General features: G+C 41.2%; 1 protein-coding gene across 1 annotated transcript in view; it reads right to left on the bottom strand.

Moving 5' to 3' along the window:
• Positions 1-8,858, bottom strand: part of LOC308289134 (kinesin-like protein KIF23) — a gene marked incomplete at its 5' end in the record, with an annotated part of 28,415 nt that extends 19,557 nt beyond the window's left edge. The window contains 8 exons of the mRNA XM_080730717.1: positions 266-307; positions 1,206-1,376; positions 1,834-1,946; positions 2,744-2,880; positions 3,002-3,107; positions 3,279-3,407; positions 7,448-7,514; positions 8,845-8,858. Coding sequence (XP_080586843.1) covers positions 266-307; positions 1,206-1,376; positions 1,834-1,946; positions 2,744-2,880; positions 3,002-3,107; positions 3,279-3,407; positions 7,448-7,514; positions 8,845-8,858 — 779 coding nt within the window. The remainder of the gene's footprint in view (positions 1-265; positions 308-1,205; positions 1,377-1,833; positions 1,947-2,743; positions 2,881-3,001; positions 3,108-3,278; positions 3,408-7,447; positions 7,515-8,844) is intronic.
• Between the last annotated feature and the right edge of the window lie 4,013 nt (positions 8,859-12,871).

Raw genomic sequence — 12,871 nt, 5'->3', positions numbered from 1 at the left:
AAATGCCAGCAGAACAGTATATTGCAAGCCATTTTGGCAAAGTTCTGGTCGGCGCTACCCACACGTTTGGCTGTGTAGCTCATGCCTCGAATGCCCGATGCTTACAAGCTGTACTTTGTTGTAAAGGTGACAAATCAACGATAAAAATGATATAAAACACAATACCATTTGTGTTTATTAAAGGGGAGATATAATCGACCAAAGTTAGATTTCCGAACTTTTTGTGGCGAGTTTAGGATACATAATGTATTCACTGGTGACATACGTGAACTCAGGGTTCCTTACAGGTGTCCCTCCACAGAGCCTCCTAGTAAAAATAGGATTTTTCAACACAAAAATGCTATTGAAAAGAACTTTAAACCAACTCTCAAAAGGGGTGGGAAATTGAGCAATCGGGTGAAATCTTTAATATTTGAGAACCGTTTGAAAACAGGATTTGTACATTCAGCCACTGGGCAATATTATGTCAGAATTTAGCTAAACCGCGTGCCATGATGCCAGGAATGTACAGCAAAACATCCATCTACCCCTTGTGTGAGGCTTTCGTGTGAAAGATCGTCGTAGGGGTTTTCAAAGTGGGTGGGGTGCCGTGACGGCAGTCCAAGGGTGCCGACACTTGAAAAAATATTTAGTATCATTTTTAGTAAAGTTATTTTCAGTCACTTCTAACCAAAATGTCTATTATCTCAACGTTTTCCTCGCAACATAATCACTAAAATATCATCACTGTCGGACAGAAACCTCGTATCTCCAAGTTTCAAATGTGTACGTCTTTTGGTAAAGTAAAGCCCTGCTTCATCATACAAGACTGTCACACAAAACTAGTGAAAACAGCCGATCTACAAGCACACAATGCCTCGCATCGCGAGGCGTTGTGTGACGGTTTTGGACATAAGGTTTCCACCCGACAATGATGATATGCTATAAATACAAGGTGCTGGGGGTGAAAATTATAATATAGGGGTGCCTCGGATTAAAAAATATAATGTAGGGGTGCCTCGGATAAAAAAATATATTTATGGGGTGCCCTGAGACAAAATAGTTTGGGAACCCCTGGTATATGGATTCATCACAATGAAGTATGTCAGCTTATATTATGTGCACAAGAGCTGAACTTAGGACTCTTGCGTATCTGCAATAATGAACAATTATAAGCCATAATTTGTGTTTGAAAAACACAACACATGCCAAACAACAGTGCTTACTTTGGTCTGATGGGGTCATATGGTGTTTCTTCCAGGAGGTCATAGATGTAGTTGTTGTAGATCTCAATGTACGACACGAACACGCCATAACAGCTATCCTCGTCCACATTTGAGGATTTGCACGCATCGTCTGGGCTTATCATGTCTGCAAACTCTGGGTCAGCCTTTTGTCTGAAACACAGAACCAAATATATATACGTCACACATACAGCTACATGCCAGGTCTGCAATTGTCCAGATCTGAATGACTGTTACAGCACTCGTTTTAAATGGGCGAATGCTTAAGCACCTTATAAAATTGAAATTACTCTATGCTGTTGTCGCTCGATTTTAATTGCTTGTAAATATTTTTAGGCATACGACTCATGTCTAAGATGAAAAAGATTTGCCTACACCACACATCCTGGAGAACTGACGTGAGAGATTTGAGAGTGCTGTATGCTCAATTCAGAGTGACGCCATAAAAATGCAGAAAACTGCAGTTGTCTCTGCGTACGACCGTCTTTATGGTCTGGGCAAGCTTGATGAATGAGGCCCGGTTTGATTGGTGCTGCATGTCTTTCCGCCTCTCTGCCCTCAGCGACTTCTCTCCTTACGCTATCCTGTCTAAAGCTGAACTGTAGCTTACCTTGAGGCTGGCGTTTTGGGCGGCAGTGGTTGACTCTCCCTCTTTTGCCTGTCCAGGAGGGCATCGACGTGATTCTGGATCTCCATCCCGTTTTTGTCGTCGGGCTTGAACACCTGACAGGGGAGGGGACAATCAATCAACGTCACTAAGTGCACAAAGGGATTCTACCGGCGCACCTCAGCCTAATACAGCTAGTCCGGTTGCAGAAGAGATTGACACTGGACAGGGTTCCCACACATCTTTACCAATTAATTTCCAAAACTTTTCCAGAATATTTAACCCGATTTCCAGGACTATATAACAATAATTCAGCTCAATAATGAGTCGCTTACTCCTATGCGCAATGCCCAAAGACAGGTAGGGTATGCCAGTGGTTCTCAACCTTTTCAGGCCGTGACCCCCGAAATAATCATATTTGAAGTTGAGGAATTTTGTATAACACGGTTTTATTGTGAAAATAGCCGATCTACATGCTCACAACGCCTCGCGTTGCGAGGCGTTGTGAGCATGTAGATCTGCTATTTTCACAATTTCTGCCTCTAATATTTGACAATTTGGCCAAAGTTTAATTTGTCATTTCAGTATTAACAAAATCAATAACGAAAGACAATGTATAGTTATTTTTTCCAGGACAGGACCCTTGATCAATTCCAAAACTTTTCCAGTACTGGAAAAATATTTTTCTAATTTCAAAATATTTCCAGGAATTTCATGACCGTGGGAACCCTGACTGGAGCAGCACGGACAGCTCAGCCTATTTAGGTGCTGGCACAAAAAGAATGACCAAGCGGTCACTTTTTTGTACATGCACCCAAATAAAAAAAGGCTTCAACTGTCCAACCTGCTCCAGTGTCATCTCTTCTTCACTACTAGTAGTTGAGAGCAACAGAAAGTACAATTGAATCCTTACAAATCTCTTGGCCTGCAAGGTACCAATGCTGTTGAACAGCATGTCTAGGACACGAGGGAGTAGTCCACCTTCCCCAGGGTACCCGGTCATAGTGAAGGTCTTCCCGCTGCCCGTCACGCCATAAGTGAACAGCAGACCTGTGCGTAGCAACAAGCAATATCCCAATTCAGTATTGTGATCCTGGAAACTCATCAGAAGTAATATCTTCAAAATGCTTATGAACACAACACACGGCAGTTATCCTTTTTGCTCACTTACCATTTTTACCACGGATGAGATCCTCAACCAGTGGCATGGATACATCTTCAAACAACTCCATTTGAGTCGTTTTGATGCCAAATACTTTTTTGAATGAGTACTGCGTCTGACAAACAGAAAGGGAAGAACATGCACGTGAAAGCTGTTGCCAAATATGCACGGACACTAGATCATGTTACCTGTATTACATGTTTTTAAAATGTTTCGATTTTATCATTCTTATTATCTTTCAATCAAAAATTTAAAAACAAAGTATTGCTATATACGGCCTTCTTACTTCTTTAAATTCCCCGTTCCTGTTTGATTTGACGCCATCAGGAGGATGCAGCTGAATTGTGCTGCTGCTGATCATTTCAATACAACACTCCACATCTTCTGCGCCCAGAGGACGGATACGGCAGTACACCTACACACAGAGAAAACATTATTATTTTGACACTGGCAGAAAAGGACTTTTTTTACATAAGTAAAAGTATCAATACTGCAATGTAAAATTTGTGTGTTAAAGTATTGGTATCGAAATGTACTTAAAATATCACAAGTAGAAAGTAGACTACTCAATAGGCAGAATGTCCCATTTCACAAGTTTTAAAATTTAAAAAAGCAGATCTATAAGTGCATAGTGCGACACATTGTGGTGAGCTTGTAGAGTGGTCATTTTCAAATGGCTGAATGTATAGGCTTATAGGGATGTAGTGGTTACTGTATGTTTTGTAATAATAATCAAAATCTAAAGTAACAAAAGTTCTCAAATAATAGAGCAGGAAAAATGTACAATATTTGCCACCAAGATATAGTGGAGTAGAAGTAAAGGGGTCATGCTCAAGCTCCCTCAGCCCTATGTTCCCTCAGCCCTATGTTCCCTCACTCCCCAACAATTTATTATACCTTATGTTCCCTCAACCCTATGTTTCCCCCAGCCCTATGTTCCCTCAATTCCAAAATAGACCCTATGTTCCCTCAGCCCTATGTTCCCTCAACCCAAAAATAGACCCTATGTTCCCTCAGCCCTATGTTCCCTCAACCCAAAAATAGACCCTATGTTCCCTCAGCCCAAAATAGACGGTGCCATGGCATTGGTCCGACATCTCATTGTTCCGATGTCCCATTAAGGGCGTCTTACTGGGCAAGGTCGCGCCATCTGTCTTGGCCACCAGTCTTGGCCATATATGGATTCTGTTGGTGTGGTTCCCCTAACAGGGCATCATCTGGGAATACCCATATGTGAACTTTTAATTTATGTTATCCTTTATTAATATATATCGGACCAGTTACCCATATATGGAGATCTCTGTTACCCATGCATTCACAGATATGGCCTTAATAACCAGTAAGACTCTCTAATCGGGAGATAAGCGACAGTCAGGTCGCAGCGTGATTTTAGGCCAAAATGTGTAGGAGCAGTGTCCAAAAATGTGTTTGAAAAAATCGGCCTGATGGTGGCGCTATATGGGACAGATGCATGTTGATGAGATGAGTGTAGACATAGTGTGTACCGATTTGCGTGATTTGAGGGCAAAATCTGTAGGAGCAGTGTCCAAAACTGTGTTTGAAAAAATCGGCCTGATGGTGGCACTATATGGGACAGATCCATGTCGATGACATGAGTGTAGACATACTGGCCCTCATTTATCAATGGAGTGTAAAAAATGGTCTATTTTTTTCACCAAATTTTGCGTAGGGCAACGTGTGCACGGCATTTATCAATGCTTCCTAAACAGACACACCTGGCGTACATTTGATCCCAGCGTTGATAAATGCGCAGGCTGAAATTTAAATAACACGCCCTTAATTATTCTCGAAACGCCCCGATTTTACGACCAGAACAACCCGAATACGACCTAACAACGAAAGGAAAGCCAATAGAAGAGTGTTTACTCCCATGTCCGCGTCCCACACAGACCACGCACACATGCACGCACGCACGCACACACCTACACACGCAACTAGGCTACTTGGAACAGCAGCATTTTGGTTTACACAGCAGTCTTTGACAGTGGAAACGTGGGATTAACCAACGGTACAATCTTTGACAAGGAGGCTATAGCACTGCAGCCGACATGAATGACACAAGTCACTGCCATGAATACTTTTGGATATTAATTTAAACGATAGCCTACCCGTGCCGTGCGTGCGCAGACAGAGCGCGTTCATTTGGTTACAAGCAATCATAATTCCCCATGGCCATGATCTCACGGCTCGCCACGTCGGGTTTCATCATTAACTCCAGCATAGTGTACAGTAGCTACTGTATAAATTGAGAGACCCCGCGGTTACGTTTTGGATATTAATTTAACCCAATTTCGGCGACGAGCGCAATGCGCGTTTGAGTGCTTGAACTAGCGATCATGTACCGTTCCTGCGCGGGCTGGTCTTCTCCCCGGTGGGTTTATTTTATCCATATTTAAAAGGACTCACGACTCACAGCGGCGCTGCGCTGGTCCCGAAAATGCTCTCGCATGGCATTCGTATATGTGCTTGTTCTGAGCCAGATCTCCAACCTTAAGATTTAGACTGTTAAAGCAATTAACAGTAGATTTCTTCCATATTCAATTAAATTAAATTGCTTAATGCTTTTCATTGTAACTTGGAAATAAAATCGGCATGAATGTCCATGATGTAGCCAGCTATAGGCTATATGCTTTTATAAAATGTTATATTTTCACAGGATTATTTATTGTGTTGGATATACATTTTCGAGTGGATACATGTGTCCATTGCCTGTCAGATAATTAGACAATGCTGCTCCGCACGTCTAAAATGGAACAAAGTGGTGTAGGATGATTCCTACACCACCTCAGGACTTGACGTGAGATTTGATCCTACCCTAGACCAAAGTCAAAGTCAAGTTGAAATGATAAATGCCGAGACTTGCCTAAATTTCGGTGTACACCCAAATTTTGATCTGCACCACGTTGATAAATGAGGGCCACTGTGTACCGATTTGCCTGATTTTAGGGCAAAATCTGTGGGAGTAGTGTCCAAAAATGTGTTATTAAAAATCGGCCTGAAGGTGACGCTAAATGGGACAGATCCATGTTGATGACATGAGCGTAGAGCAAGTGTGTACCGATTTGTGTGATTTTTAGGGCAAAATTTGTAGGAGCAGTGTCCAAAAATGTATTTAAAAAGAAATTGGCCTGATGGAGGCGCTATATGGGACAGATCCATGTTGATGACATGAGTGTAGACATACTGTGTACCGATTTGTGTGATTTTGGGAAAAAAATTGTAGGAGCAGTGTCCAAAAATGTGTTTTGCAAGAATCGGCCTCATGGTGGCGCTAGAAGAGGGCCATGTGAGAATTGAGGGGTGGAGGTAGTGGTTTGGCAGTCAAGGAGTGTGCAGACACGCGGGTCCCGGTCGCTCGTAGGCCGTGTTACGGCATTTTATGTGCGCTGCAGTGGCGGGGGTCCTCCACTAGGAACCACTTTTGCAACCACTTTTGCATCCGTTCTGTAGCACAAGGAGTTGGTGGTCCCCGGGAATTCCCCGTGAGCAGCCCCGTTGGGGTGGTTATTTGGTCATTTTTTTTACTTTTTGGCAGGCGGCGGCAGGGGGTCCCTGGGGGTCCCTGGAGCTCAGGGGTGGAGGTTGTGGTTTGGCTGCCAAGGAGTGTGTGTGCAAAGTTTGGCATGGATAGGGGCAACGATGGCGGAGATATGAGTAGGGCAAAAGTGTGACGTGACGTGTGACGGACAGACTGACTGACTGACGGACTAACAGATAGCCAGTGGAGGTTTTGATAGTAACTGCGACCTGACGGTCGCTATTAGCCTTCTTTCGTTAGGGTTATCATTCACCAGGTTAACATTAACCAGGTTAGCATTCACCAGTGTCATCAGGTTAGCATTCTTCAGGTTAACATTCACCAGGTTAGCATTCACCAGCATCGGCAGGTCAGCATTCACAAGGTTAGCATTCAAAAGGTTAGCATTCACCAGTGTCGGCAGGTCAGCATTCACGGGTTAGCATTCACCAGCATTGGCAGGTCAGCATTCACCAGGTTAGTATTCGCCAGGTTAGCATTCAACAGCGTCGGCAGGTTAGCATTCACCAGGTTAGCATTCACCAGCATCGGACGAATGGGGCGTCAGAACAATGAGACGTCAGAAACAATGCCATGGGGGACTGAGATTTTTGGTCTGAGGGAACATAGGGCTGAGGGAACATAGGGTCCTATTTTGGGCTGAGGGAACATAGGGCTGAGGGAACATAAGGCTGAGGGAACATAGGGCTGAGGGAACATAGGGCTGAGGGAGCTTGAGCATGGACCCGAAGTAAAAGTACTGAAAATGGTAAATAACAAAATGGAACTTAAATACAGTACTTTACTAAATGTACTAGTTACTTTACACCACTGCATTTTGAATACAATTCCAGACCCCTTATTTTTCATTTGACCAGACAGCCAAGAAAGACAAGAGCAGCGGTCTTGTAACTTACTCCAACTGGATCTTTCTCTGTGTTGGACGTTTTCTTTTGCCCATGTCTCCGGGGAGTTTTACCCTTTCTGTAAAGAGTAAAAGACACAGGCTTTAGTTTAGAGACACACACCATGGATCTTGGACGGTGTGTAACCTAACCTTGCATCAACAATGGTGATGCAAACCAGGTGGAATGTCCTACCAGACATTCCACCGCGGAGAAGGTGTCTGCCTAGCCTTGGATCAAGACAATCATAATGCATTGTATCGATTTGATACAAAAATGCATATCTATGACATGGGTAAGACAGTCAGACTCAATAAAATACATAATATTAATGATAGTCGTCAGTCTTGACTCGTATGTCTCCATTATGCTTGAAATCATTTGATATTGGCATTTGATATCCAAACTTTGACAAAGAGAAGAGGCAAGCGCGTCGCGTCAGATATGCTCCGTTAACAAGACTAGGGCTGTATCTCGTTATTGATAATGAGCACCTTATCGATCCGGCTTATTGAGCCGGTGGAAAGCTACAAATTCAGAACATAACTGGTATCTTTTGAGACTGTGAGATCGTGGCTGACCACCATTTATGAAGATGACATTTGACAAGAGTAACAAATATAATTAAAATCATTCATTAGGCTAAATAGGGCTCCATCCCTAAACAAGACAGCTGAGCTCTAATGATCACATGTCGTGAATGCGCTCATAAATATGGATATTCTACAGAGACAACCATGGGTTTTTCTCATAGCAAGGAGGAGGAGGCGAGAAGCACAAGGTGACGTAAGCATGCAAGCAAAGAACTTCTCCGTTTACGGTGTCCACAAGGCAAAATAAATACGCCCGGGTAACAAAAATGCACTGCAGCCGGAGTTTTGGAAACTATTCGTCTAGTCCTCCGTTTGCATGCGTCTGCATGTGGACACCCATGGGCGTTCGTGGCTTTACCTCCCCGGGGATTAAAAATACGTTGTCGTCTGGACAGGGCCTTAATGATAGTCGTCAGTCTTGACTCCTGACCCAAGGCCAGTGTCTGCCAGTACAGTAGCCAGCCAATGTTAACGGTTAACCGGAACAACCGGAATAGAAGACACATCGGCTGCCTTTTGTTTCGGTCTTTGGCCACGGGTTTTGAAAACAAAGCTTAAAAGTTCAGTTCTTCATTTTCGTGATATCATTTCCAACGACTATCGTACTGTCCTTTAACCACAAACAGCCACTAGTTTGTTATCACTAGCCTGCCCTTGATAGCCAGCGAGCTAACGGCTAACCTAACCTAGTTCGACAGTCAGTGTACGTTAGCAGATAGCAACAGCTAGCTCCCAACTGTTCACACACGTAAATACATATATTTATAATTTACTTGATACGTTATACGGGAGTTTAGTTGAAAAGATAAAAGTTACCCTGGTCTTTGCATTGTTGTTGCTCTCCTTCCGCCGTAGCGTCGCTTATCCAAACAAACTGCACACAGACTGCTTCACACAGACACACTACTACTGATAACAACAACGGACTGGACTGGAGCGGCTGGATTTGAAAATAACCTCCTCAGTCCCTCTTGTGGAACGTGATTGGTTGGGGTTTTTTTTATGTGGAGTTTGAACCAATCACAGAGTAGATAGGGCATAGCAGTGGGCGTGGTTTACTGGGAGAGTGTTTTCTGCAGGTTGTTCAGTCCGAGTGTATCAAAGGGTGCGTTCGGAAATGCGCACCGGGTGTGTGCTCAGTGTAGTGAGTGCCTAAACCTAACCCTAATGCTAACCCTAAACTCAGTAAAACTATGCCTAAACCAAACCCTAACCCTAACCCTAACCTCAGTAAAACTATTCCTAAAACTAATCCCAAAACCCTAACCCTATAACCAGAGCCGGTGCGCATTTCCGAACGCACCCTTTTTTTGATACACTCGGACTGAAACACCAGCAGAAAACACTCTCCCTAAACGAATATCCCATTCATTTCCCCCATAGACAATACGAAAATATTTATATCAATAAAACGATTAGGCATTTTAAAGGGTTAACTTTATTTAACGCGATTATATATTATAAAAAAGGCTTAAACATACATTTAAGAAAAAAGTGTACACAAAATGTAACACAGGATAGGCCTATAACAATAAAGACAAACTCTGAACCTTGAACATTGTTGAAGTGTGAAACAGAAGCTTTATTACAGCACTCTAACCCAACCAAATGGCATCTGTTGTCTCCATCACCCGGCGAGAAACAGAGGAATTTAGGGCTTTTAACCTATTTAGTATAACCCTATCTATGCTTTTAACTTTGAGAGAAATACGTCTTTGGTAATAGTATATTCTACACCACCATCTAGCGGTGGAAAAGAGAATTGCCAGTATTGGAGAGGAAAGGTTTTTGACAGATGTGAGGAAAATCAGACAACTAGAATTTACTCTTATACATTCTAGTTTAACACATTATGTAACACTCATTTTGTTCCTTGAGGCCATTCAAACAACAACTAAATAACACAAATATCAGAACAATAAACATGTGGATGTCCAGAGGCTTGGAAGTCCAATGCACACAGAAGCTGCAATATTCATACATTCTTCATTGATTGATTGAATACTTTAATAGTAGGGCCTAGTCTAGAGTCTAGACTACGTTCTAGAATTCTAGATTAGAACGTAGTCTAGAAAGCTAAAAGGATAACACAAAAAAGTCCTTGGGGACTTTCCATCGGGGTCATCAACAACATAGCATACAAAATTAACACATTATAGGCCTAACATAGGCTATCATAGACCTACAAACACTATGAGCTATATTTTTATCCATGCCATACAAACTTCTTTGTCTTTTTTATAGGGCTGTCCAAGTTAACTCATTTAATCGCAGTTAACTCGCCGCTATGTTAATCGCGATTAATTATTTTAATCGCAATTAATCGCATATTTATTTATTTTAGCCATTTGGCCTAACCGTGGTTTAGGACAGTGGTTTTCAACATTACAACAGTTATTTTTGGGAGGTCCCCAAATGATCTGCACATTTCTAAAGTGACAATTTATTGAATTTTAATTATTTTATTAATACCTCTAAAATGTTTTTTCATTGTGACAAAACTAATCAACAAACTACTACAGTACTCATATTACTAAGTACATTTAGATTAAGTAAATTAAGCAGATCCTTATACCCATCTGCTGCCGCCAGTTTAATGCAGTACCACTATGATTTATTTGGGGTTTTAATTGATTTCCAATAAAGGATTAACATAATTTTGCATAAAGCCAGCATATTTTTCCACTCCCATGTCAATAGGGGTATACAAGACTTGAGAAATATCCCTCTAAGGTACATTGTGAACAGATAAAAACGTATGACTTATGTGCGATTAATCGCACGATTAACTAGATAAATCATGCGATTAATTGCAATTAAAATATTTAATCGTTGGACAGCACTACTTTTTTACTGTTTTGAAAAACATTAAAAAAAAAACGTCAAAAATACATTCTACATCGACACGTGAGCTTGTAGATCAGCATTTTTTTTTCTTTTGTAAGTAAAAAATGGCAAAAGAGTTTAGGGATCAAGGCATGGAGAAAATAGGGCCATTACAAAAGAGATGGGACATTTACATTTACCTCCCCTTTTGGTCTCCTGGCAATTTAGAAAGAAACCAATGTTGCTGTGAGTTTCACATACTTTGGAGAAGTAGCTAGACAGGTATCGTATGACACTATATTGAGGGCACTGTCTCTTTGATTATCAATCCCAGTTATTTGCTTAACCCCGTCTTCTACCCTGAGCCATCCCAAACTATAGCAAAGTGTGTTGGAATTAGTTGGGTCACGATGGGCTTAAGGCCGAGAAGTAGCCATTATATCAGTTTGTTTTGGGAGGTCTGAATGAGGTCATGACAGTCAGGCATAATGTAACAAATGCATACACATCTAAAATGCAAATAACTCTGGCAGTCTTTGTTTGATACAATCCTTTATTTTATGAAATGAGAACTTTTATTACATTCATTAGACTTTTAGCTAGAGTTACCGACCTGATGTCTGATATCTCTTAAGTGCACCGACCATGACTTCCACCTATACTGTACGAACCAGAGGCAGCTCTGATGAGGCTGTTCTACAGTTCACGGTTCACCAGAGGCAAATGACAGTTGTTTGACAGGACAAATGTTTCATGGCATTGGATTGTGGAATTACTGGCTTTTTGGAATGCACCAACACCAAAGCCACCAGATAATGTTGGCATACAGTAACTGCTAAGCAAACTATACTGAGCACATATATGTTACATAAAACTCCAGTTAACACGCGAAGTAACACTTAACTTCGAGTTAACTGATAGTACAATTAGTGAAACGCACATTTTCGCTTGCAATGAATCAAACTCATACTGTAGTTTACATTATCATGTATTTCACTAAGTTTCTGTAACATTCCAGGCAACAATATCTAGTCTTCATACTCCACAAGTAAGGGAATCAGAGAAATATGAACCGGTCAACAACAACAGATCAAAAACTATAAAACAAAACAAAAACATTCATAGACATTACATCACATATAAGTAACATGCTACAGTTGTAGCCGTTTTAAGTCATACGTTTCCTAAGAAACAATGTGTCACTCACTCATCATCGAATTACCCCAGAACTTCATTGTAGGTCCCTTCAAAACTTATACCCATGTGTTTTTAATTCAGTACAACATGTAAACTCGTCCATAGTGACCCAGATCATATTTATGGTTTGTTGAAGATGTTGACATTAACCTCAAGTGGTAACCCCAGCATCCTTACTCTGGGGGGAGCATTAGCCCCAAAATAGCAAAAGGGGAAAGATTCTGGGCATTTAAAAAAAATGAGGAGTATTAACAAATTTTAGCATTAGAAAAATGGAGGAGCATATAACACATCTGGGCATTAGAAAAAGGGAAGGGCATTTTCCTCTCTAAAAAAACATTATTTATACATACATTATAAGTCCCAGAATGCAGCAACTTTGACATAGAAAAGTGTATGTACAATAATTTACAATGCCATGCAACACATCTACTTAATAAAATATTACTTCTGTTTATGACTCATCTGAGCATACAATGATAATATCCCTGGGAGGAAATGTAGGTGTTATAGAGTTGACGAATAAATATATGAAAATAAGTATTCAATAGTAGTCAATAGAATATAGTGTACATCTATCACCAGTGAATATATATTCAGACTATATCAACAGTGGATATGAGGATGAATAATATGTAGGCCTACAATATTATCAACACATAGTATATCCTGAAGTGAATATAAGAAAGTCTCAGCCGTTATCCTTAAGAGGTATCTGTCAAGGTTCTGTTGTGTAGTTCCATTGAACGTGACTTTATAATAATGTAATCACATCCCTATAATGCCTCAATTTCCCATGCACTCATAATTCCTCAAATCT

This window comes from Nannobrachium achirus, assembly GCF_963921795.1.
Source record: "Nannobrachium achirus genome assembly, chromosome: 7".
Lineage (NCBI taxonomy): Eukaryota > Metazoa > Chordata > Actinopteri > Myctophiformes > Myctophidae > Nannobrachium > Nannobrachium achirus.
The sequence above is the reverse complement of the archived record's forward strand: the minus strand, read 5'-3'. Positions and strand labels throughout refer to the sequence as shown.